This window comes from Polyodon spathula, chromosome 22 (genome assembly GCF_017654505.1).
Source record: "Polyodon spathula isolate WHYD16114869_AA chromosome 22, ASM1765450v1, whole genome shotgun sequence".
NCBI lineage: Eukaryota > Metazoa > Chordata > Actinopteri > Acipenseriformes > Polyodontidae > Polyodon > Polyodon spathula.
The window spans coordinates 270,154-297,500 of NC_054555.1; the positions used below are offsets into that span (position 1 = coordinate 270,154).

General features: G+C 46.0%; 2 protein-coding genes across 2 annotated transcripts in view; both read right to left on the reverse strand.

The window, feature by feature from the left end:
* Nucleotides 1-4,308: 4,308 nt before the first annotated feature.
* LOC121296775 (histone deacetylase complex subunit SAP30L-like) lies at nt 4,309-10,721 on the reverse strand. The gene is made up of 4 exons (XM_041222551.1): nt 9,656-10,721; nt 8,880-9,002; nt 7,855-7,953; nt 4,309-6,235 (listed from the first exon to the last, which is right to left on the reverse strand). The coding sequence occupies exons 1-4, from the start codon at nt 9,839-9,841 to the stop codon at nt 6,107-6,109; spliced, it is 537 nt and encodes a 178-aa protein (XP_041078485.1). The 5' UTR covers nt 9,842-10,721; the 3' UTR covers nt 4,309-6,106.
* A 1,735-nt stretch (nt 10,722-12,456) lies between these two features.
* LOC121297375 (polypeptide N-acetylgalactosaminyltransferase 10-like) overlaps nt 12,457-27,347 on the reverse strand; it is a 34,003-nt gene continuing 19,112 nt past the window's right edge. The window contains exons 5-12 of the mRNA XM_041223662.1: nt 26,579-26,764; nt 26,024-26,207; nt 21,322-21,439; nt 20,772-20,879; nt 18,377-18,590; nt 15,941-16,092; nt 15,428-15,577; nt 12,457-15,234 (exon numbers count right to left, since the gene is read on the reverse strand). Of these exons, the coding sequence (XP_041079596.1) occupies nt 15,073-15,234; nt 15,428-15,577; nt 15,941-16,092; nt 18,377-18,590; nt 20,772-20,879; nt 21,322-21,439; nt 26,024-26,207; nt 26,579-26,764 (1,274 nt within the window). The 3' untranslated portion in view covers nt 12,457-15,072. The remainder of the gene's footprint in view (nt 15,235-15,427; nt 15,578-15,940; nt 16,093-18,376; nt 18,591-20,771; nt 20,880-21,321; nt 21,440-26,023; nt 26,208-26,578; nt 26,765-27,347) is intronic.

Genomic DNA, 27,347 nt, shown 5'->3' on the forward strand with positions numbered 1-27,347 from the left:
TCCCAGCCTCCCGGGATCCAGCGTGTGTGAGCTGCAATCCTGCATGTTCCTCGTGCAGTTACCAGGGTCCCAGCTTCCAGGGATCAAAACACTCATTCCTTTTTTTAAATAATATTTTTTATATCATAAATTGTAATTTCAGTTATTACTTAAATATGTTTTTATACATTAAATTGACAATGCATTTGCGTATCAAGTAAAGATATTGGTTTAAAATGCATTACTATTATTATTAGCAGTATAATTTGCGACGGACCTGTCAGTAGACTTCTTTATAATAATAATCCTCTTTATATAGCACCTTTCATAGTGGAAACCCACATCATAAAGCGCTTTACAAGATATAAGACAAGGGTGTGTGAAATACATATCAGCTCGAGAGTCACTTAACAACGTCTCACCCGAAAGACGCAGCACAAGGAGATTAGGATGGTAAGGTGGGATTTGAACTAGATTCCTGCTAGTTACAAGACTGAACAACACAGTCTCCTCCTTATGCATTGGCAGTTCGGTTGGCAATTCAGCTGTTGCTGTTGCATTATTCTTATTCCCTGTCTTGACCTTAACCTATGGCAGATTGTGCAGCTGCGGATTTTTCACGTGGTTGCATATTCACTAGCATTACGAATGTGGTCGCGGTATGCTTATTTATAGAAACACTTCACAAGCCCTGTCGCCCCTCTCTGTCGCCCCCAGTGGATATCATATTCACTGCATCGATTTCACGGTCATTTAAATGCGTGTGTATGAGGTGCAATATTAATGTCCAATCCATATGAAAAACGGCTCCTTTTGATAAAGGACCTCACTGGCCCTTCTCAGAAGTGTGTTTGTTGTGTGAAGATGATTTATACGTAACGCTCAGTGCGATACACTTCTGCTAAAATCATTTTCATTTGTCACTACATTGTGGTTTGCTTTCCCATCACAAATATTTTATATTATATATATATATATATATATATATATATATATATATATATATATATATATATATAATATATATATATATATATATATATTTATCATACAACACCGCCCTCAAGTGGAAGAACTGGGACCACCATGCGTTTAAAAATAGAGAAGATACAGTATACAGGGCATAGAACTGCTATGCAACAAAATCAAACGAACATATTGTTACATGTTCAATTGTTCAAATGCAAAAATCTGTCTTTTGATATTTTTTTTTCTTCTCTAAATTCTATATCAACCCAATATTGATGTAACTGAACACACACCCCATGCAACAGATTTCACCAGCATGTGTCAAGACTCTGTTCATTGTGCATTATGCGTCTTGTAAAACGCTTTGTGATAGTGGTCCACTATAAAGGCACTATATAAAATAAAGATTTATTGACCCAGTACTGCTTTTATTCAATAAACAGGTGGCTGTTACACTGGTAATTACCTCATGCTGTGCAGCTCACACACGCTGAATCCCGGGAGGCTGGGACCCTGCTAACTGCACGAGGAACATGCTGGATTGCAGCTCACACACGCTGATCCCAGGCTGGGACCCTGGTAACTGCACGAGGAACACGCTGGATTGCAGCTCACACACGCTGAATCCCGGGAGGCTGGGACCCTGGTAACTGCACGAGGAACATGCTGGATTGCAGCTCACACACGCTGGATCCCAGGAGGCTGGGACCCTGGTAACTGCACGAGGAACATGCTGGATTGCAGCTCACACACGCTGGATCCCGGGAGGCTGGGACCCTGGTAACTGCACGAGGAACATGCTGGATTGCAGCTCACACACGCTGGATCCCGGGAGGCTGGGACCCTGGTAACTGCACGAGGAACATGCTGGATTGCAGCTCACACACGCTGGATCCCGGGAGGCTGGGACCCTGGTAACTGCACGAGGAACATGCTGGATTGCAGCAGGTCACACACGCTGGATCCCAGGAGGCTGGGACCCTGGTAACTGCACGAGGAACATGCTGGATTGCAGCTCACACACGCTGGATCCCGGGAGGCTGGGACCCTGGTAACTGCACGAGGAACATGCTGGATTGCAGCTCACACACGCTGGATCCCGGGAGGCTGGGACCCTGGTAACTGCACGAGGAACATGCTGGATTGCAGCTCACACACGCTGGATCCCGGGAGGCTGGGACCCTGGTAACTGCACGAGGAACATGCTGGATTGCAGCTCACACACGCTGGATCCCAGGAGGCTGGGACCCTGGTAACTGCACGAGGAACATGCTGGATTGCAGCTCACACACGCTGGATCCCGGGAGGCTGGGACCCTGGTAACTGCACGAGGAACATGCTGGATTGCAGCTCACACACGCTGGATCCCGGGAGGCTGGGACCCTGGTAACTGCACGAGGAACATGCTGGATTGCAGCTCACACACGCTGGATCCCAGGAGGCTGGGACCCTGGTAACTGCACGAGGAACATGCTGGATTGCAGCTCACACACGCTGGATCCCAGGAGGCTGGGACCCTGGTAACTGCACGAGGAACATGCTGGATTGCAGCTCACACACGCTGGATCCCGGGAGGCTGGGACCCTGGTAACTGCACGAGGAACATGCTGGATTGCAGCTCACACACGCTGGATCCCGGGAGGCTGGGACCCTGGTAACTGCACGAGGAACATGCTGGATTGCAGCTCACACACGCTGGATCCCGGGAGGCTGGGACCCTGGTAACTGCACGAGGAACATGCTGGATTGCAGCTCACACACGCTGGATCCCGGGAGGCTGGGACCCTGGTAACTGCACGAGGAACATGCTGGATTGCAGCTCACACACGCTGGATCCCGGGAGGCTGGGACCCTGGTAACTGCACGAGGAACATGCTGGATTGCAGCTCACACACGCTGGATCCCGGGAGGCTGGGACCCTGGTAACTGCACGAGGAACATGCTGGATTGCAGCTCACACACGCTGGATCCCGGGAGGCTGGGACCCTGGTAACTGCACGAGGAACATGCTGGATTGCAGCTCACACACGCTGGATCCCGGGAGGCTGGGACCCTGGTAACTGCACGAGGAACATGCTGGATTGCAGCTCACACACGCTGGATCCCGGGAGGCTGGGACCCTGGTAACTGCACGAGGAACATGCTGGATTGCAGCTCACACACGCTGGATCCCGGGAGGCTGGGACCCTGGTAACTGCACGAGGAACATGCTGGATTGCAGCTCACACACGCTGGATCCCGGGAGGCTGGGACCCTGGTAACTGCACGAGGAACATGCTGGATTGCAGCTCACACACGCTGGATCCCGGGAGGCTGGGACCCTGGTAACTGCACGAGGAACATGCTGGATTGCAGCTCACACACGCTGGATCCCGGGAGGCTGGGACCCTGGTAACTGCACGAGGAACATGCTGGATTGCAGCTCACACACGCTGGATCCCGGGAGGCTGGGACCCTGGTAACTGCACGAGGAACATGCTGGATTGCAGCTCACACACGCTGGATCCCGGGAGGCTGGGACCCTGGTAACTGCACGAGGAACATGCTGGATTGCAGCTCACACACGCTGGATCCCGGGAGGCTGGGACCCTGGTAACTGCACGAGGAACATGCTGGATTGCAGCTCACACACGCTGGATCCCGGGAGGCTGGGACCCTGGTAACTGCACGAGGAACATGCTGGATTGCAGATCACACATACACAGAGCTTACACACACACACCCAGCCCTCAGTAAACCTTGCAGTCAGCCTTTAAATACTTTCTAAAATAAAGAGCACAAATTTGTTTCTACTGTACAAAGAATTTTTATTAGAAACAGGAAGCAACCATTTGTATATATTTCTATGGAAGAACATACAGCATAGCAATCATATCTCAAGACAGTACATACAGGGGGTGTTGTAACATCTTACAAAAACCCTGAAAGAAAAACACATTTTCTGGGATTGCTGTAAAATAATACAGGATCCTATCAAAATAAAGCTAATCTGGCATGTACTGGACGGCATAGGAAATTCCTGATTCCACTCCTGCAGAGTTAGAGATTGAATCATCTTTAACAGCAGTATTTACATACAGGTTTGTGCCAAGTGTTACTGCTGCAGTTCTTTCTTAATACTTGAATGCAAAATGTTCTCTACATGATTTTGGTTGAATGGATTTCTGTATAAAGATAAAATCAAGAGGACATAATGAAACATCAGGGTGGCAATGCAGTAACAATGTATATACATGGATTCTGCATGGGTACAGGTGCAATGCAGGTAGCAACACAAGCTTGAGGGGGGGGGGGGGGGGGGGGGGCTTACTTGGGTGGGAACTCGCCCCGCCCCCCCCGCCGAACCTTCATTTCAAAAAAAAACAAAACGTGAAGTCTCTACTTTCAAAGTGAAAAGTCCCTATACAGAATATGTGCAAGTGTACATGAAGCACAGTTCACTTGAAGCAGTTGTTTTTTTTTTTTTTTTTTTTTTAACACAAGTGTGTATTTGAGGTGAATGTGCTTCAGTAAACAGTGGAGGGGGATCCAGCACAGGAAACAGTGTGCCACTTCATTCTCTTCCTAGCACAGGCTCAGAGATGCTTAGCAGCTTCCCACTGCAGGTTTTAGTGCTACGAGCTCAATTAGCCCCAGTGGACAGGGAACACGTGCAGATCTGTCTTATTAGTTGTAGTGAAACCAGGAACGGATCACACTGCTACACAATGGGAGTATTTACTTGCATCCCTGCCTGTTGCTGTGTTGGTCTCAGTGCCCTTGTCATTCACATCTTGATACAGCGCTTCCCTGTTCAATGTAGCTCCCCCAGTGCTTTACTTCAGACAAAACGTAGCACACGCAGATTATTAACCAAGAGCCCAGCCCCCCCTCCACTGCCTGGTAACAAGCACAGCCCCCCCCCTCCACTGCCTGGTAGCAAGCACCAGCCCCCCTCCACTGCCTGGTAACATGCTTTACCATGGAAACAAGCGAGACCCAAGCGCACCCTCCTCACAAACCTGAAGCTTAAAGTCCTTTTTTAGTTGGAAGGCGTAGTATTTTCAAAACAGGCAGGGTTAAGATTTTCACACTGTAATAAATCAGAACAGGCTGGCATCCGTTCCCCTGCTTTCATATTGATGTTCTGAAACTTTTAGAAAGATGCACAAAATACAGTATTAAAAAAAAACACAATACCAACGTCACTAAAATAAAAATTATATAAAGACACAAATAGTAGCGCAAACAGCTTAGCTTTAAGGGACACAAGAACGACGCATTCACGAATCTGAAAATGTACACACGTGTCAATACATCAAATCAAACACCTGCATGGGCTTCCATGCCAGCCCGCTGTGTAGAAAACAAGCAGAAGTATCGAGATATTCAATATGTCAAACAACCCCCCACTTCCACAAAGCACTGCGTCTGCAGCGAGTCTCAGGAACATGCCATCCTACACTGGGACAGTAACAGATCTATCTACAGCGTGCAAAGCACACGCTTCCCTAATTCTGTAACACACTTCTAACGGCTGCACGTCCCCGAATCAATCTCAGTCTGGTTTTCACGCCAGTCTTGTATCGTTTGGCTTTGTTCTCATACTTTACAAGAACAGATTTCATTTTCTTTGTGTTTTGGCACACAATCTTATCACTCGCGTGAAATATTTTCAAAATAACAGTTAGCTCCAAAAAAATGTTTTCTTTCCCCACTGTGTAGGGATACGACATTTTCCTAACTAAATGCTTTTGCACCATTCAGAATTTGATATATAGTATCTACAACCATGTCCAAAAGTTTTGCATCACCCTACAGAATTAACTCATTTTGCTTCATAAAGCTGAATTAAACCTTCTGAATAACGTTAGTCTATACATACAGCTTCGTCTTCAGTATACTTAACGAAAAACTGACAAATTTAAATACTGTACTATTATGGCTTCCGGTAGACTTCTATAGTTTCTGTCTCAATCCTAAAGCTCAACGTAATGCAACACTTTTGTCCCAAGCTGTAAGTATGGCTGTGTGATATACATCGTAGCTACGGTTTTGAATGGATACGCAGTCTTGAGGAGGGAGGTGTGGCTGCCTGCAATGCAATCTTTCTCTCCATCATGCTTGGTTTGTATCCCAGCAGTTATTCAAAGCTGTAAAGAAAGAGAAAGGCGCACACTTATTCCAGTGCTTTGCTGCTTTCTGATTTGTGCTCCAGCCGGCTCTTGTTGCTTTTCACCATGTAGATGAAGTAGGTCAGGGTCTCCTTCTCGTTCACGGGGATATTCCTGAAGTGGCGACTGACAGTCTAAAGAAACACACAGTGAATAATGAGCCTTCAACATCATGCCCTCCAGAGCAGACTGCAAACACACTCATTTAAAGACAACAAAAAACTCCCATCACCACACAACCCTTTCTGACTCCCCTCCACCAATCACACACACACACAAACGCACAGAGTACTACTTGAAAATGTGGGCTTCATAATAATAATAATGATAATAAACAATAACAACACCTGCGAAGCTGCGTATTTTACTTTGCCACTGACAAAGAACTACAGCACAATCATATCTGAACGCGCCACTAATTGAATAAACTGTTGACTTCCACTCTTAAATGGTGTGCAGATCAAATTACAACATGTCTGGCACTCTGAAATCCTTGGGAGCGCTCCGCGACTGCAGAATCGGTCCGATTGTTCAGCAAACCCCCTAACGACTCAAACAGGCTGGAAACACTGAAACATCAGAAATAACTGGAACCACATGGCTGACCGCGAGTGCTCCACCTGCTAGCTGACAACTGAAAACTACTAGGATTAGGGTTACGGTTATCACTATTTAACATTTCACTCAAAATAGCAAGCAGCAGCTGAAGCGCAAGGTTTTTTTTTTTTTTTTTTTTTATCTAATTTGATATATTACTGTGCAACAGAGACAGAGTTCTGTGTTGGTGTTCAGACACATAAGAGAAGTCCACTGCCTATTCCACATCTTGCCTTTTCTTTTCTAGTGCAGCAGGGTCTGGACTGGAAACTGAGAGCGAGGCTGGAACCTTTCTAGTGCCAGCACAGTTCAGAGCAGCAGGACACAATGCACAGGAACAGGGTGAACAAGACGAGACAAGTGCTCAGTGGCTTTGAGAGTCAGCTAAAAACACATGAAGCTGTACTTGGACACTTCAGAACAATTGCAATGCAAACAGTAAAAAAAACAAAGATGATCAATAAAACAGCATGCAGGCATGATGTCACAAGGTCTCTGCTGGCTACAGTGTGTTAATGTGTCGACTCACAGCTGAATCCTGCAATCCTCAACCAACTGCACCTCCAGTCTCAGTAACTTAGTCCAGCAACTGCTTGGTAGGAGTCAGTTACGAAATGAAGGAAACAAGCATGCAGTCAGAAAGGGGATTTGAAAAGCCTTCGATTGTATATTTACGCAGAGTCTGTATTTCATGATTCCGCCCCGCTGCTTCTTTCTCTTTCCTTTATTGGAAACGTCACGACTTGACTGTGTTTGGACGCAGTGCCACTGAACAATGCACACTGAGCTTATCGATTTTCAGAAGAAACAAGCCTGCACCAATAGGAACTCTGAGCGCTGAGCTGGCTTGGGGTTCATTTAGCTCACAGCAGCCTGTTACCTTTGGGGAGTGGGGAAACTCATGTTTTCAGAGGCAGTTTCAAATACATTCATATAGTCCTGACGTCCCAAAGTGACTTTCTGCAGAACACACTGGAAATCAAAAGGAAGCCTGAGAGCTCAGAGAAGTGCTCTTCACCACAGCACTGCACGCTGCTATCTAGCTATCATTACTAGAACGCGCTTACAAGAAATATATTAGCTAGTCCCTAGGACAATGAAAACGTGCTCCTTTCTTTAAATCAAACTGCGCATGATTTAAATCACTGAATCGTACCTCTGCCAGCTGAGCTTTGTTGAGGCCAGGTCTGGTCTGTAGCTTGTAATGCCTTTTGTAACGGCGCAGCGTGTTCACCTGCAGCTGAAACAAATCAACCTGGAAAACAGACAATAAAACCCATTGGATTATCCAGTGCAATGCTGCATTCATACAGAGCAACACAGGGCTGCCAAAAAGACTGCTTCAGATCCATTCATGTGCATCCTGCTGTGAAGCTTTGAGAAGAAAATACCCAGAAAACTGACTCAAAATTATTTAAAAATACATACAATTCAGGAGCCCGTTTCACAAAGCACTGCCAGCACTTAGCAGGCTGCTAGCTAGCAAGCTGTCTTATTTTTAGCGGTTTGGAAAAACAGTATTTGAAGCTAGAATGAGAAAGTCGAGTAGAAATCAGCTCAGCGAGTCTGTATGATTAAAGGAGAAACGTGTTATTTATGGAAGTGAACTGAGCAGACTGCTTTGTGAAACATGACCTGGGTGTTGCTGCTGAAAACAGCTACTCGCTGAATGAAGAGGCAGTGGTGCTGGACCTGCTGCTCACTGACTGGTTCAGTGGCTGCTGTGTTACCTCTGGCTGCTCAATGATTGGTTCAGTGGCTGCTGCGTTACCTCTGACTGCTCATTGATTGGTTCAGTGGCTACTGCGTTACCTCTGACTGCTCATTGATTGGTTCAGTGGCTGCTGCGTTACCTCTGACTGCTCATTGATTGGTTCAGTGGCTGCTGTGTTACCTCTGACTCCTCATTGATTGGTTCAGTGGCTGCTGCGTTACCTCTGACTGCTCATTGACTGGTTCAGTGGCTGCTGCGTTACCTCTGACTGCTCATTGACTGGTTCAGTGGCTACTGCGTTACCTCTGGCTGCTCACTGATTGGTTCAGTGGCTACTGCGTTACCTCTGACTGCTCATTGACTGGTTCAGTGGCTGCTGCGTTACCTCTGGCTGCTCACTGATTGGTTCAGTGGCTACTGCGTTACCTCTGACTGCTCACTGATTGGTTTAATGGCTGCTGTGTTACCTCTGGCACTTCTGCATCGTGGTCTGGAGAGTCCCCCCCGTCATCGCTGGTCTTTCTCTTCCTCTTGTTGCGAATACTCTGGATGAAGTTCTTGTGGAAATCACAGATATACAGATGCCTGACCTGGAACACACACAAACCAACAATTACACTCCGACTCGGAATCTCATCCCAGTGAAACCAGGAACGGCTCAAACCACCATGCAACGGGAGTCTTAATGCCATTGCTGATAGCTCATCTATCACAGGAAAGCTATGAAGACATTGGTTATATTTGAACAGCTTTAAGATCATCACGAAAAAGAAATACAATCAATAATCAATATTAGCACACGAGGCTATGGGGAAAATACTTATTTTTTAAACAAACGATTTGCTATAAAATACCAAGGATGTTGCGTTATCTAATGACAGCGTGTGGACCACCACGTAGAGAAAGCATCAAGTTTTACATTCTAAACAAGGTCATTTTTTATTTATCTTTTAAAAGGGATGTGAATTTGCATGCAGAAGGCGATTGCCGCGGTGTAACGGGTCCAGCGAGGTCAGCAGCAGGACGCTCCAGTCTATTTCAATGCAGGCTATTATTCTTTTCAACGCTCAGATCAGCATTCCTGCACCTTACACCAAATGGAGCTTCCTTAGCAACCGCCCTTAAGAGGCGTGGCGACCGGGATGACTTCCCAGCGCATTCTGATACACAAGACAGTCAGCATCCTGCAGTCGTACCGGTACTTCGCTTGGATTTGATTTTCACACACATTAAAGATACTCACGCTTTTGTCGATATCCAGTTTAAGTTTCTTTTGGGAGATGCTCTTCTGGATCCGCTTGCTAAAGGAGGCGTTCCCAGCTGATCGGCCGCAGCGCTCCCCGTCCTCGATCAGGCAGCAGCTCTGGCCGTAAAACGGGGCAACAGGAGGGCCGTCGTGGCTGTCCTCCTCGGTACTGAACCCATTCATCGCTTCTTCTCAATCTTAAACGCCACGAATCGGTTTTAAAATGCGCGCTCTAAGAATCTTTAAAGGCGACTTTATATTGTTTTTAAAAAGCAAATACACTCGGTGTATGTTGTATTACGGTCTGTAGTGGCATTAAGCAAACAGAAAATATATATTCAAGATCTGTAGTCGAGAAACCAAACAACACTGCACACAACGTTAACCAAACAGCGAGTTTATAGATAAAAAAAAAAAAAAAAAAAAAAAGTATATCCTCGCCCCCAACTAAAAATAACACTATACAACGTGCGACACAAAGTTACAAAAAATACAGCAGGCGAGCTGAGAACAAGATACGCTATGAGAGGAAACCCGAGGCCTGTCGCTCAGCACGTCATTATAACGATGTGCCGGCAGTCACCCAGCACGATGCCAAACCACTCAGCTGTTAGCAGCTTTCGCGAAATAACCTGCTCCAGCACTAACCACGATGCACAGTCCTAATTAACACGTTTCTGCAAATGAACCACCGCAAGCAGCGTGCAACTGAAATGCAATGGTGTACACAAAATAAGACCCTAATCTGAAATGCACTTTTTCTTTGCCACTCCGCCACCGGTTAGAGAACGAGAAAGCGACAGTGTGCAATTCAGTGCCCAGGAGGACTTGACATACAAATGATACCACGATCGCCCGGGTCCTTCGGAGATTAAACAGCGAGGATAAACCGCCGGTGTGCTCAAAATCCTCCGGTGAAAGAATAAATAACCAAACCTTTAATTTAGTTTTAAAAAACCCAGTACAGTTATTGCAGTTAACTACATGCAACTGCGATACACTTCACAGAAAACGAGCTTCCACAATGTACAGGTCCTGGTTGCGGAAGTGCCTCCCCGCCAGCTCCGATTGGGTAGTTTGTTAAATGGCAGGGCGGTAACGTCCGAAGTGGTTTTTGCTATTGGAGGAATGCGCCTGTCACTCTCACGGGCTGCTTTACTTCCTCGATTAGCGCTAGTGTTTGTGTTTTAGGTAAGGATGTGCAGGCGGGCTGCACGATTCCAGTTTCATTGCGCACAGTCCCATAGCCGTTCCCCCCTCTCGGTTTTTAAAAAGAACACCCCTTTACCTCCACTAATTGCTTAGTCTTCAAAAGGAAACATACACACACGCGTTTTAAACGAAATCAGACAATGTACACGCTGCATGCTACACGTCTCAGTAAAGACAACACGTGTGTCGTATGTTGTGTCGTTGGCGTGCAGTTATGACTCGTACGGTACAGTGCTGGGATTCAAATAGGGCTCATAGTAAGGTAATCATGCTTTAGTTAGCAGGGCTATGTGTAGGAGATACTACCCATACTGAAACTATACAGTGCTATACAGCAAGCACCCTTTACCCATACTGGAACTATACAGTGCTATACAGGAAGCACCCTTTACCCATACTGGAACTATACAGTGCTATACAGCAAGCACCCTTTACCCATACTGGAACTATACAGTGCTATACAGGAAGCACCCTTTACCCATACTGGAACTATACAGTGCTATACAGCAAGCACCCTTTACCCATACTGGAACTATACAGTGCTATACCAAGCACCCTTTACCCATACTGGAACTATACAGTGCTATACAGGAAGCACCCTTTACCCATACTGGAACTATACAGTGCTATACAGCAAGCACCCTTTACCCATACTGGAACTATACAGTGCTATACAGCAAGCACCCTTTACCCATACTGGAACTATACAGTGCTATACAGCAAGCACCCTTTACCCATACTGGAACTATACAGTGCTATACAGCAAGCACCCTTTACCCATACTGGAACTATACAGTGCTATACAGGAAGCACCCTTTACCCATTCTGGAACTATACAGTGCTATACAGGAAGCACCCTTTACCCATACTGGAACTATACAGTGCTATACAGGAAGCACCCTTTACCCATACTGGAACTATACAGTGCTATACAGGAAGCACCCTTTACCCATACTGGAACTATACAGTGCTATACAGTGCTATACAGGAAGAACCCTGTGTGCCTTGTTTTTTAACACTGGGAAAAAAAGTTACATAGAGTGAGATGGACCCGTCCCATCACAGCACGCAGAATAGTGAGTATTCTCAGAAGTGGATTCCACTGACCAATAAGAACCCTTCACAGCACCTGCCATCACCCCAGCGCTGCAGCAGAGGGCTGAGCTGTCCCTGTGCTCCCTGGATCATGCTGGTCGTGAGGAAGGCGTCCCAGGGCACTAAATATCCTGTTTATAATCTTATGCTTCAACATGCATGTAAATTACTAGAGCAACACCAGTCCAGTGAAAATGTAGATACATCCGGACCAAATAAGACTGCGATAGACGCGCTATATGAATGGGCTGTCAGTACGACAATAGCAGTACTATCAATGCTACCTATACCATACAGCATCTCACTGCCTATACAGCACTGACTATACAGCACCTGACCGGATCTCCAAGTGAACCCTATTCCTCATTGCACGAGTGTCACCGGACCCTTCCTCTTCACGGTCACACTTGCTTTGTCAAAACTATTTTAATGCAGTTGTAAGGTACAATCATTTCAGAATTCAAATCCATTCAAAACAAAAGACACGTCAATATATAAAAGACACTTTATTTTACAAGCTCAGAAAAAATATTATACAATTCTCATTTAGTTTTACAGTTTGTTAAATATCGAAGTACGATTTTACAGTTATCTAAAAGTCAGTTAAAAAAAAAAAAAGAAAAAAGGAAACTCTGGAGTTACAAAATGTCCATTTGGGTTTGACCAGCCTTGTACCTCACAACTTTAGGGTTACAATGAGCTCTTCCCTCACATGGACAATAATGTTTTAAATTGTAAAAAATATTGTCAATTCTTCCCCAGCAGCAACATTTATTTTTGTATTGGTCCAGAAACAAAATGATCCAATATGAAGGTTATTTACCAAGTCTCACTCTTCCACGCCAAGCCCCTTTAATCCCATAATAATTCATTCAAAGCGTTTCTTTTCCAATCCCTCTGTCAAGTGAAATGCGTTTGCAAGGCAGCTGTGAGGCGGTGCAGAATGAAATAATGAGATCTTCCCCCAGAGCGTTAATGCTGAAAACACTGTGTGGTGCTGATTAATGATACGGCTGCATTTTAAACAGGAATACCCAGGTGCCTGAGAGGAATCAACACAGTTCACAATTCCACAGCTGCATGTTAGAATCACCATAGCAACGCCACAGTTTACAATTACACCCAGTTACAGCCTTCATTTAGTAAACACCCAAAGCCTTTTAATAAGAATAATAAAACCACATATCTATCAACAAAGAAATGCATGTGTGTAGCGGTTATACTATTGATAACAAGGGGCAGAATCAACCCAGAATACACAACAAAATCCATGCACTGTCAATAACAACATGTTACAACTGTCCCTTCCAGCATGGAAAAAAATTACAGACAGGGTGCAAGAACACTGAGACACATTTCATTATTCCATGAAAAAAAAACTGGGGCAATGAAAGATTAAAATTAGAAAGTAAAATAATGCAAAATACGATGAAACATTTCAGATATATAACAATAACGCGGGGATTCTCAGCAGAGAGGCAGACAGACAGGCAGGCAGACAGGAGAAGACACAGACAGTGTATTTGTGTAAATTAGAAACTGAACACAAGCATCTTTGGTATTTCAATTTCTTTCAACCTGGCTCATATGAAATTATCATGCATGTGTGTCTTCCACATGTCCCCATACACACACTAGAAGAGTTTGCTATATATCTGCCCCCACTATATGAGGTGGCCAGGCTGGACATGGTTAAATAACCCCTAGCTTTGCGATAGCCCTGGTCAATGTGAAGCAGCTGCAGCAGATGAGAGAGGTGGAGAGAATGCTATGACTGTACAGTAAAGCTGGGGAGCTGACGCCACTAGCAAGAGTCATTCGGTGACTTCTACAAAGCATTATTTGTTCGTGATCCTTTTGGTTTAGTGGAGCTTTCTCTTCGCTGTGTGATATTTCACACGGCACAGCCTGACTTATTGCAACAATTCTCAAATGCTAAAGAAGCCAACTCTTTTCAATAAATCCCTTTATTAATTAAACTGTAGTTCTAAAGCTACAATATATTACTCTAAACCTAACAAACAGGCCTTTTGAAAACAGTTGTCCCTTTTGCCCCGCTGCAATTTAGAAACAATATGTTATTTATTTCCTCAATGAAAACACACACAATACAGGTTTGCACTTTCAAACACACGGCTAACTATCTCAGGACTGCAGCTTTACCACCAGAGCAGGACAATCTGCACCAAAATCACAAACAAGAATGTTTTCAGCAGCAAACCCACGAGCAGAGCCTCAAAGAGCTTGTGCAGGAAGGGAACATCGATGATGGGAACAATCCCTCCAGGAACGCGTGTCTGAAAGAAATTCCATTCAAGTTTAACATTGCAAGAGCTCCTGCATTAAAAACATCTCCCTTTAACATTTACACCAGTGCGTTTCAATCAAAAAAATAAAGTAAGAACTGGACAAGCCACAGAAGAAGAATTGCACAAGACATCCTTTTGTTTTTGTGCAGAACGTTCCCTCCAAGTTCACTGTAATGCATTCAATACAAGAACATCATAAAATGATGTGAAATTAAATTTCAATTCTTTAGTGAAGTGTGCCATTTCATAAATCTGTCTGCTCTTTGATTGCTCGAGTGCCTTCATGGTTTCTTTGCAAAGAGATCCCTGGTATTAAGTGTTTAACGGGCTGTAGAAAATTGACTTGCCTGATGTCTTAATGGCATTTAAGCTTTTAGATCGAATTTCAATTTTGCTTTCAGTAATTACAGTGCTTGTGCAATCTGGCAAAGTATCGAATGCGTCTGTCTTTGTTTGGTACCAGTTTGTCTCTGTCATTGTCCTGCATGAAGGAGTATCTATTCTGCATGAAGGAGACACAATTCCATCTCACCAAGTTTACAACATTATCCCAACCATTCAGATTTCAATACTGGACAGCAGTGAGGTGTTTCACACAACTTTTCAGTTTTCTTTGTACATTCAAGACAATGTATATCTAGCCTGGCTTGCCCATTGCACCAATAAAATCACTCCTGAGAAATATCCCTTCTAACGATTTTTCTTCTTATAAAACCTTAAAAAAAAATACCCAAGTAAACCTGCGGCACCCCACGCGACCCCTGTGATAAACTCTCTATTGGTAAGAAGTGCGAGCGTTTAAGTGTCTCTGTTGAACTCTTCCAGGACTGTGGAGTTTGTTTTCTGAAAGAGCCAGTGCTGTGTCTGTGATGTAGAGTCACAGCCACTCATGAAGACTTGTCTCTCTGGCACACGGCAGTCCAGGCAGCTGTTTGTGATCGGGTGATAAATACTTCTGTCCTGGAGAGAAAGTTCAACATTGATTAGGTTCAGGTAGACGGTATATCCCCTTCAGTCCTGTATGAAGTACCACATCTATAAAGGACTGTGCTAACGCTAGATATGCCTGTGTAGAAATGGACCTTTACTGTACTAAGCTGTTCTCAACATGCTGCTGTGAAGGTGCAGCTCTGAAGTTCTTTCAGAGTCCTACCTTCCTGTATCTCCACTGCTGGTTGCCCTTCATCCCGTGGCAGTCGTACAGCGTGACGGGGCTGTTGTGCGAAACCGCGTCGAGGCAAACCTTCTTCACATGCAACGGGTCCCCCAGCCGAATATCTTCATGCCAGCCAAACGTGAACACCTTCAAAACAGAGGAGGAGGCTTGTTACCTCTCTTCATCTGTCACTGTGCATGGCACTAATCACTGTGTGACATGTGGAGACACTGTGGTGATATTTAGAAAACTTCCAACATGTGCTGAAAAGCCATCACAAGACTGCATGTGTGCAGCACTTCACTGTTAATGAAACAGACTGAAGAAAGATTGAATATGAAATACAAGGGCCTGCACTATACACTTACTATGTAAACACCAAGGCCAGCGCCTAGATTTGTCCTGAATTATTTTCTTCAACAGTTCTAAACGGTCAGGCACAATTGGAAACGTTTCCCACTAGGCGAAGACTCCTATTGCATAGCCGTATTTCAATAGAAGCCTGATTACCTGTGCGTGATTCCATCCACCCTCCCCTCTTCCTTTGAGGCAGGTCGCCAGTCTGATGGGGGAGCCCGAGGCGCTGTGCTTGCTCTCCACACACAGGCCTGTGCCTATGTTGCGGATCTGGACAGGAGCAGCAAATACATTAAATTCAGCTACTTAAATACATGACTTTGCCCCGCTGAGCCATTTCCATGTGGTCAAGGACCAGCGGCTGGGCTCCGAAACCAGTTCAAATGAGAACAGAAATATCATAGTAAAACTGGAACGAAACTGTCGAGCTGCTGGAAGGAGTAGCAGAAAAATTGTTCTAAGCATTTAAAAAAGACAAAATATCCCTCAGAGAATTAGTCTTTGCATTTGCACTTTCTACAGTATATCATGTGTGTATTTCAGCATCTCTCACTTTAATATTGTGCTTTTAAAAGGTGGCAACAATCTTCTGATTTTTCTCACTTGATTATTTTAACAGTACACACACACACACGCATGCGTGCACGCGCACACACACACACGCACACGCACACACCATTTTGCAAACCAGTCGAACTACCTCACTATGCTGCTCCAGAACACAGCGTGGGTTCTGACATATAAAAAGTGCACGTAACTGAAGTGTGAAACTGTTTCCCATGCTCCTCTGTTCTGTACCGTGTGTGAATGCGTTTCCCATGCTCCTCTGTTCTGCACTGTGTGTGAATGCGTTTCCCATGCTCCTCTGTTCTGCACTGTGTGTGAATGCGTTTCCCATGCTCCTCTGTTCTGCACTGTGTGTGAATGCGTTTCCCATGCTCCTCTGTTCTGCACTGTGTGTGAATGCGTTTCCCATGCTCCTCTGTTCTGCACTGTGTGTGAATGCGTTTCCCATGCTCCTCTGTTCTGCACTGTGTGTGAATGCGTTTCCCATGCTCCTCTGTTCTGCACTGTGTGTGAATGCGTTTCCCATGCTCCTCTGTTCTGCACTGTGTGTGAATGCGTTTCCCATGCTCCTCTGTTCTGCACTGTGTGTGAATGCGTTTCCCTTGCTCCTCTGTTCTGCACTGTGTGTGAATGCGTTTCCCATGCTCCTCTGTTCTGCACTGTGTGTGAATGCGTTTCCCATGCTCCTCTGTTCTGCACTGTGTGTGAATGCGTTTCCCACGCTCCTCTGTTCTGCACTGTGTGTGAATGCGTTTCCATTGCTCCTCTGTTCTGCACTGTGTGTGAATGCGTTTCCCATGCTCCTCTGTTCTGCACTGTGTGTGAATGCGTTTCCCATGCTCCTCTGTTCTGCACTGTGTGTGAATGCGTTTCCCATGCTCCTCTGTTCTGCACTGTGTGTGAATGCGTTTCCCATGCTCCTCTGTTCTGCACTGTGTGTGAATGCGTTTCCCATGCTCCTCTGTTCTGCACTGTGTGTGAATGCGTTTCTGCTGCTCCTCTGTTCTGCACTGTGTGTGAATGCGTTTCCCACGCTCCTCTGTTCTGCACTGTGTGTGAATGCGTTTCCCACGCTCCTCTGTTCTGCACTGTGTGTGAATGCGTTTCCCACGCTCCTCTGTTCTGCACTGTGTGTGAATGCGTTTCCCATGCTCCTCTGTTCTGCACTGTGTGTGAATGCGTTTCCCATGCTCCTCTGTTCTGCACTGTGTGTGAATGCGTTTCCCATGCTCCTCTGTTCTGCACTGTGTGTATTGCGTGTGCTCCTCTGTTCTGCATTGGTGTGTGAATGCGTTTCCCACTGCTCCTCTGTTCTGCACTGTGTGCTCAGGCGTTTGAATGCTCCTCTGTTCTGCACTGTGTGTGAATGCGTTTCCCATGCTCCTCTGTTCTGAGCTGTGTGTGAACAGCGTTTCCCACAGCTCCTCTGTTCTGCACTGTGTGTGACATGCGTTTCCCATGCTCCTCTGTTCTGCATTGTGTGTGAATGCGTTTCCCATCAGCACCTCTGCATTCATAAGAACGGTCTGCTTTGAAATGCGTTTCCCATGCTCCTCTGTTCTGTCCTGTGTGTGAATGCGTTTCCCTGCTCCTCTGTTCTGCACTGTGTGTGAATGCGTTTCCCATTTTCCTTGTTCTGCAGCTGTGTGCAATGCGTTTCCCAGGCTGCTCTGTTCTGCATTGTGTGTGAATGGCACTATTCCCAGAGCTCCTCTGTTTAATAGAACTGCTGTGAGCGTTCTCAACATGCTCCTCTGCTTCATTATTCTGTGTGTAGAAGTTTCCCAGCTCCTCTGTCAAGCTAAGGTGTGTGGGTGCGTTTCTTTGCTCCTCTGTTCTGCTCCTTGTGTGAACACAAGTTTCCCAAGCTCCTCTTGCTGCTGATGCTGCGACAGTGCCAGGCATGAATGCAAAGAAAAAGAACTGCTTCAAGAGAAATGCTTGCATAATACAGGAGAAACAAGGAGCGGATTTACTTGCAACTGACCTCCTGACAATCCCTGCCCATCTCTGACTGCAAACATGCCGCTGCTGGAGGCTCCACGGGTGGGTAGTGCTTGGGCAGATCCCAAGCCACCTCCGTCATGAACCACTTGAAGCTTTTACATTTCAGGGCGCTCCTGAGCTGCTTCTGCATGCTCGTGTCCCCAGCAGAGAGGTGTCTGTACTCGGGCCTGCGCTGGTAAATGTACTCTGCATACTCGTCCATCCACACCTCGGCCACGCGCTTCAGGTTCTGTGAAACGCATGAAAACATTGCGTGTGATTAACAGCCGAGCCTCCCCGGCTCTCACAGCATCCTGGACTCGCCTGGCCTATCTCCAGACAGCACAAGCTGCTTCTGCTGCTTCAGAAATGCAACCAGGACTGAAGCGTGTCTGTAGGGTTCCTAGCACAGGCTATTTTTCATAGAGCTTTTATCTGCAGGGGTTTATCAACAGGATGCACCACTAACAGAAGCAGTCCAGCAGAGGGCACCATTGTCTGGGGACATGACCTTATTTTGCATGCAAACTGAAGGAACTTCAGCCACTTAGTTTTAACAGCGGTGTTTAATTCCTTTCTATGCACGGTCTCATATCCCTCTCTATTGCTGTGTGTGTTCCTGGATTGGATATCTGCATAACAGTGCAACACTAAACAGGAGTTTCAGCTAACCTGTGCTCAGGGGAGTGAAAGCAGCAGCACACAACAGGGAGTGCAGACGCACTGACATTACCTGCAGAGCAAGCCTGCAAACAGCACCAGACACAGCCTGTCAGTGTGGTAACAGGTGCAACATGGGAAGCCAGCATCACTGGTCCCATTCACACTGCATCCCTGACACATCAGCACCCTGCATTCATAAGAACGGTCTGCTTTGAAATGAATTAAACACACTGCAATACAGTCCTGTCTGTTTCAATCTGAACTTGTCTAGTTCAATCTCAACTCTGCCCAGCTTCGTCTAGGAGTTCAACCTCCACTCTGCCCAGTTCGTCTAGGAGTTCAATCTCAACTCTGCCCAGCTTCGTCTAGGAGTTCAATCTCAACTCTGCCCAGCTTCGTCTAGGAGTTCAATCTCAACTCTGCCCAGCTTCGTCTAGGAGTTCAACCTCAACTCTGCCCAGCTTCGTCTAGGAGTTCAACCTCAACTCTGCCCAGCTTCGTCTAGGAGTTCAATCTCAACTCTGCACAGCTTCGTCTAGGAGTTCAATCTCAACTCTGCACAGCTTCGTCTAGGAGTTCAATCTCAACTCTGCACAGCTTCGTCTAGGAGTTCAATCTCAACTCTGCACAGCTTCGTCTAGGAGTTCAATCTCAACTCTGCACAGCTTCGTCTAGGAGTTCAATCTCAACTCTGCCCAGCTTCGTCTAGGAGTTCAATCTCAACTCTGCACAGCTTCGTCTAGGAGTTCAATCTCAACTCTGCACAGCTTCATCTAGGAGTTCAATCTCAACTCTGCACAGCTTCGTCTAGGAGTTCAATCTCAACTCTGCACAGCTTCGTCTAGGAGTTCAATCTCAACTCTGCACAGCTTCGTCTAGGAGTTCAATCTCAACTCTGCACAGCTTCGTCTAGGAGTTCAATCTCAACTCTGCACAGCTTCGTCTAGGAGTTCAATCTCAACTCTGCACAGCTTCGTCTAGGAGTTCAATCTCAACTCTGCACAGCTTCGTCTAGGAGTTCAATCTCAACTCTGCACAGCTTCGTCTAGGAGTTCAATCTCAACTCTGCACAGCTTCGTCTAGGAGTTCAATCTCAACTCTGCACAGCTTCGTCTAGGAGTTCAATCTCAACTCTGCACAGCTTCGTCTAGGAGTTCAATCTCAACTCTGCACAGCTTCGTCTAGGAGTTCAATCTCAACTCTGCACAGCTTCGTCTAGGAGTTCAATCTCAACTCTGCACAGCTTCGTCTAGGAGTTCAATCTCAACTCTGCACAGCTTCATCTAGGAGTTCAATCTCAACTCTGCACAGCTTCGTCTAGGAGTTCAATCTCAACTCTGCACAGCTTCGTCTAGGAGTTCAATCTCAACTCTGCCCAGCTTCGTCTAGGAGTTCAACCTCAACTCTGCCCAGCTTCGTCTAGGAGTTCAATCTCAACTCTGCACAGCTTCGTCTAGGAGTTCAATCTCAACTCTGCACAGCTTCATCTAGGAGCTCAATCTCAACTCTGCACAGCTTTGTCTAGGAGTTCAATCTCAACTCTGCACGGTTTCTTTACAATGTGTGTCTAATGAAACAGGAACTTTTCATCTCGACATGAAATCTGTGCAGCTCCTAATCAGGCGGCGCTTATTTAGCAGAGAAGCGCACGTACAAACTTCACCATCGTGGTTTTGTGTTTGTCCGACTCTTTGTACTTAAAACGATCAGGAGGTCACGCTAAAGAACAGACTGATTGAAAACATTCGACTGATAAATGCTGGCTTACCCTGGCCAGGCTGACACCCCCAGGAACCTTGTAGGGGACATACTTCCTGTAGATGTGCCCCACCCTGGAGCAGGGGATATCCTCCATGCGGCCACCACACATCCACACCTGCAGAGAGCACAGCAACAGGACAAGTGTAATTAGTGCAGCCCTGTCCCTTCGTCTATGTGTTAGGAATGGAAAAGCAGCAACTCTATCGAACCCCAGGAAACACCTTCTAAATAAAGACAGGGAGTCAATCTCTGCATGTCTGGAAGAGGATTAAAGAGCTCTTATTAGACTCTTGTCTTCCACTCCCATTACTATCCCTACAGGAGAAAGGACTTTGTTAAGAGACAAATTCCTGGGACAACTCTGCACAGCATGACTCAACGTCATGCTGCCGATCACAGCCATTTATCGTGCTGTACAAAAACGAGGAAAACACTCCATTTGAATTAAGAGAATAAAACAGAGCCAAATAAGTGCAAGTCCACAAAACTGCCCGTTTCAGCTGGGCACGTCTGAGCCCGATGAACACGACGCCTTCACTTTGAGGATGCAGACCTACCTTGAATGAGATCTCATACTGCTCTCCTCCCCAGATCTCGAGACCAGTGTCATATCCCCCGAGTTCCCAGAACCACTTTCTATCAACAGCAAACAATCCCCCGGCCATGACAGGGGACCTGTGAAAACAGAGAGGAGAGCTCTTTACTGAGAGACCCAGTGAAAACACACAGAGAGGAGAGCTCTTTACCGAGAAACCCAGTGAAAACACACAGAGAGGAGAGCTCTTTACCGAGAGACCCAGTGAAAACACACAGAGAGGAGAGCTCTTTACCGAGAGACCCAGTGAAAACACACAGAGAGGAGAGCTCTTTACAGAGAAACCCAGTGAAAACACACAGAGAGGAGAGCTCTTTACCGAGAGACCCAGTGAAAACACACAGAGAGGAGAGCTCTTTACCGAGAGACCCAGTGAAAACACAGAGAGGAGAGCTCTTTACCGAGAGACCCAGTGAAAACACACAGAGAGGAGAGCTCTTTACAGAGAGACCCAGTGAAAACACACAGAGAGGAGAGCTCTTTACCGAGAGACCCAGTGAAAACACACAGAGAGGAGAGCTCTTTACCGAGAGACCCAGTGAAAACACACAGAGAGGAGAGCTCTTTACCGAGAGACCCAGTGAAAACACACAGAGAGGAGAGCTCTTTACCGAGAGACCCAGTGAAAACACACAGAGAGGAGAGCTCTTTACCGAGAGACCCAGTGAAAACACACAGAGAGGAGAGCTCTTTACCGAGAGACCCAGTGAAAACACACAGAGAGGAGAGCTCTTTACTGAGAGACCCAGTGAAAACACACAGAGAGGAGAGCTCTTTACCGAGAGACCCAGTGAAAACACACAGAGAGGAGAGCTCTTTACCGAGAGACCCAGTGAAAACACACAGAGAGGAGAGCTCTTTACCGAGAGACCCAGTGAAAACACACAGAGAGGAGAGCTCTTTACCGAGAGACCCAGTGAAAACACACAGAGAGGAGAGCTCTTTACTGAGAGACCCAGTGAAAACACACAGAGAGGAGAGCTCTTTACCGAGAGACCCAGTGAAAACACACAGAGAGGAGAGCTCTTTACCGAGAGACCCAGTGAAAACACACAGAGAGGAGAGCTCTTTACCGAGAGACCCAGTGAAAACACACAGAGAGGAGAGCTCTTTACCGAGAGACCCAGTGAAAACACACAGAGAGGAGAGCTCTTTACCGAGAGACCCAGTGAAAACACACAGAGAGGAGAGCTCTTTACCGAGAGACCCAGTGAAAACACACAGAGAGGAGAGCTCTTTACTGAGAGACCCAGTGAAAACACACAGAGAGGAGAGCTCTTTACCGAGAGACCCAGTGAAAACACACAGAGAGGAGAGCTCTTTACCGAGAGACCCAGTGAAAACACACAGAGAGGAGAGCTCTTTACCGAGAGACCCAGTGAAAACACACAGAGAGGAGAGCTCTTTACTGAGAGACCCAGTGAAAACACACAGAGAGGAGAGCTCTTTACCGAGAGACCCAGTGAAAACACACAGAGAGGAGAGCTCTTTACTGAGAGACCCAGTGAAAACACACAGAGAGGAGAGCTCTTTACTGAGAGACCCAGTGAAAACACACAGAGAGGAGAGCTCTTTACCGAGAGACCCAGTGAAAACACACAGAGAGGAGAGCTCTTTACCGAGAGACCCAGTGAAAACACACAGAGAGGAGAGCTCTTTACTGAGAGACCCAGTGAAAACACACAGAGAGGAGAGCTCTTTACCGAGAGACCCAGTGAAAACACACAGAGAGGAGAGCTCTTTACCGAGAGACCCAGTGAAAACACACAGAGAGGAGAGCTCTTTACCGAGAGACCCAGTGAAAACACACAGAGAGGAGAGCTCTTTACCGAGAGACCCAGTGAAAACACACAGAGAGGAGAGCTCTTTACCGAGAGACCCAGTGAAAACACACAGAGAGGAGAGCTCTTTAACCCAGTGAAAACACACAGAGAGGAGAGCTCTTTACCGAGAGACCCAGTGAAAACACACAGAGAGGAGAGCTCTTTACTGAGAGACCCAGTGAAAACACACAGAGAAAGCGAGAGGATGACACAGAGAGCATAGCTCTTTACTGAGAGACCCATTGAAAACACACAAGAGGAGAGCTCTTTACTGAGAGACCCAGTGAAAACACACAGAGAGGAGAGCTCTTTATGAGAGACCCAGTGAAAACACACAGAGAGGAGAGCTCTTTCAAAATAGATTCTTCATGACCCAGTGAAAACACACAGAGAGGAGAGCTCTTTACCGAGAGACCCAGTGAAAACACACAGAGAGGAGAGCTCTTTACTGATGAGACCCAGTGAAAACACACAAAGAGGAGAGCTCTTTACCGAGAGACCCAGAGAAAACCCAGTTTAGAAATTAATGAGAGGAGAGCTCTTTACCTGACCCAGTGAAAACACACAGAGAGGAGAGCTCTTTACTGAGAGACCCAGTGAAAACACACAGAGAGGAGAGCTCTTTACCGAGAGACCCAGTGAAAACACAGAGAGGAGAGCTCTTTACTGAGAGACCCAGGAGGAGAGCTCTTTACAGAGAAACCCAGTGAAAACACACAGAGAGGAGAGCTCTTTACCGAGAGACCCAGTAAACACACAGAGAGGAGAGCTCTTTACAGAGACTGACCCAGTGAAAACACATTAAGAGGAGCTGTCTTTACCCAGAGACCCAGTGAAAACACACAGAGAGGAGAGCTCTTTAAGAGAGACCCAGTAGAAAACACACAGAGAGGAGAGCTCTTTACCGAGAGACCCAGTGAAAACCACACAGAGAGGAGAGCTCTTTACAGAGACCCAGTGAAAACACACAAAGAGGAGAGCTCTTTACCGAGAGACCCAATGAAAACACACAGAGAGGAGAGCTCTTTTTGACCCAGTGAAAACACATTAGAGGAGAGCTCTTTACTGAGAGACCCAGTGAAAACCACACACAGAGGAGAGCTCTTTACCGAGAGACCCAGTAAACACACAGAGAGGAGAGCTCATTACACACAATGCTGTCTCTCCCAGGTCTGTTTGCACTGTGCTATTAGAGCAGTCATTAACACAATGCTGTCTCTCCCAGGTCTGTTTGACTGTGTATTAGAGCAGTCATTAACACAATGCTGTCTCTCCGAGTCTGTTTGCACTGTGCCATTAGAGCAGTCATTAACACAATGCTGTCTCTCCCAGGATGTTTGCACTGTGCCATAGCCAGTCATTAACACAATGCTGTCTCTCCCAGGTCTGTTTAACTGTGCCATTAGAGCAGTCATTAACAAATGCTGTCTCTCCCAGGTCTGTTTGTGCAAATATGCCTTCCTAGTTAGAGATGCTGAGCTTTGAACTGATCAAAATAATTCTTCATGATCATCAACAACAACAACTAGCAGCCCAAGCATAATGTTGCAATTAGAAGCAATTACATGAATCAAAGTGTAAAAAAGACTGCGTTTTACAATTTTCAAGAGCCCTGTAAAAAATGTTTAGAAATTAATGAGAATGAGCTCCTGGTAAAACAATGCTGTCTCTCCCAGGTCTGTTTGCACTGTGCTATTAGAGCAGTCATTAACACAATGCTGTCTCTCCCAGGTCTGTTTGCACTGTGCCATTAGAGCAGTCATTAACACAATGCTGTCTCTCCCAGGTCTGTTTGCACTGTGCCATTAGAGCAGTCATTAACACAATGCTGTCTCTCCCAGGTCTGTTTGCACTGTGCCATTAGAGCAGTCATTAACACAATGCTGTCTCTCCCAGGTCTGTTTGCACTGTGCCATTAGAGCAGTCATTAACACAATGCTGTCTCTCCCAGGTCTGTTTGCACTGTGCTATTAGAGCAGTCATTAACACAATGCTGTCTCTCCCAGGTCTGTTTGCACTGTGCTATTAGAGCAGTCATTAACACAATGCTGTCTCTCCCAGGTCTGTTTGCACTGTGCCATTAGAGCAGTCATTAACACAATGCTGTCTCTCCCAGGTCTGTTTGCACTGTGCTATTAGAGCAGTCATTAACACAATGCTGTCTCTCCCAGGTCTGTTTGCACTGTGCCATTAGAGCACTCATTAACACAATGCTGTCTCTCCCAGGTCTGTTTGCACTGTGCCATTAGAGCAGTCATTAACACAATGCTGTCTCTCCCAGGTCTGTTTGCACTGTGCCATTAGAGCACTCATTAACACAATGCTGTCTCTCCCAGGTCTGTTTGCACTGTGCCATTAGAGCAGTCATTAACACAATGCTGTCTCTCCCAGGTCTGTTTGCACTGTGCTATTAGAGCACTCATTAACACACTAAAAGTGGCACTAAAACCACTTCCAATACGAATGGAAAAATGCTTTGAACTCATATGAGGTCATCATGCATTTGCGTCTTCTGAATGTCCTGATATAAAAGTCAAGAAGAGTTTAATAGCCCAGTGATGAAGAAGAATGGAAGAGCATCACACAATAACCAAGGAGGAATAATGGACACATATTCTGACTGTGTAAATTTCCATTTACAATTAATGCAGTTCTGAAACACCCAGTAAAACTTGTCTTTTGTTGAATTGTCTATTAATTAAATTGGTATTGTAAATTGTGTGTGCCTCTCCCAATACTTTGACCTCTGAAGATCAACAATAATAATAATAATAATAATAATAATAATAACAACAACAACAACAGGACATGAGCGCAGAGCGCGCGTCTCTCTCCACTCACTCGAAAGGCTCGCTGGGGTCACTGTTCTGGATCTCCGAGGGAATAGGGATGCGTTTGTAGTACATCTCCCAGTCGAAGGCTCCTCGCATGGCGTCTCCTGCCTGGGTTTCATAGCCGAAGTTGTCGTGGTCGATCACATCGATCATGGGGCACACTATCGTCTTCCGGTTCTGGGCTATCCTGTCTGCAGTCAAGAGAACGGGATGGGGAAGGTAAATGCTGAAGTTTTCAGAAGTGATCTTGGTAGAACAGGATTATACGTGCAAGCACACAAACTAGATTGAACTGGGCTACTCTGTAATGCAGATGTTACTGCAGGATACAGACATGTGGGTCTGTATTCACAAACCATGAGCGTGTAGTTAAATGGCGAAACTGAATTTACTGACACATCAGTGGTTTGAGTACGGCACACAGAAACAAGAAAAGTTTCATGATTATATCATGGTATCAATGTAATGTAACAGGATGTTTATACAGCGGTCAAATCTGAAGTCTGCATCTCAAATGGTTTCTTTGAAATTGGCGGCCGAGGGGAGCACTCGGGGTGCGTACCAAGGAGAGGGGGCAGCCAGTTGACATTGGCCTCGCAGTGCGAGTCCAGGAAGGTGATCACTCCCCCGATGGCCACAGAGGCCCCGAGCAGCCGCGTCCGGATCAAGCCCTCCCTCTTCTTGGTGCGGACGATCCTCACCTTGGGCAGGCGGACCATGTAGTCCTCCAGAGCAGCCTTCAAGTGTTCTGGTCATGGGAGAGGAAGAGCGACAATAATGAAATGCATGAATCCATCCATCTATACACACACATAAATTAATACATACCTACATACATAAATCAATAAATCCATAAAATCAATAAATACAGAAATAGTGCCTTTGCAGGGTGCTCCAGTCCTGCTCTGCTCTGTATTGTTAAAGCTATCAGAACCAGAATCATGGCCACCCAGAATAAGAAATACAGCTGTTAGTTTTAGAACAAGAACAAGAGCACAGACCCAGCTGAGTTTCATTGCATTACTGGGAATAAATAAATACAAAAAACTGTCTTTGTGCTACATCTGAGATTTGACAGCTTTCCAAACTCTCTGACCTATCCACTGCAGTAAATTCAAGTGCATTTACCCTAACTGAGTCTTGAAATCTTCTTGCGACAGAATCCTGACAAATCAATAAACAAACATGTTAAACTCCTGCATAGAAAACAAATCAATTGTACAATCAGGCACATTCTGCAAAAGCATCTGGTGGCAGCCTCGTATCAGAGCTGTTGAGCAGGCCAGCATCTCAAATGAATCAATATCTTCCTTCTGACTGCAAATGGAGTT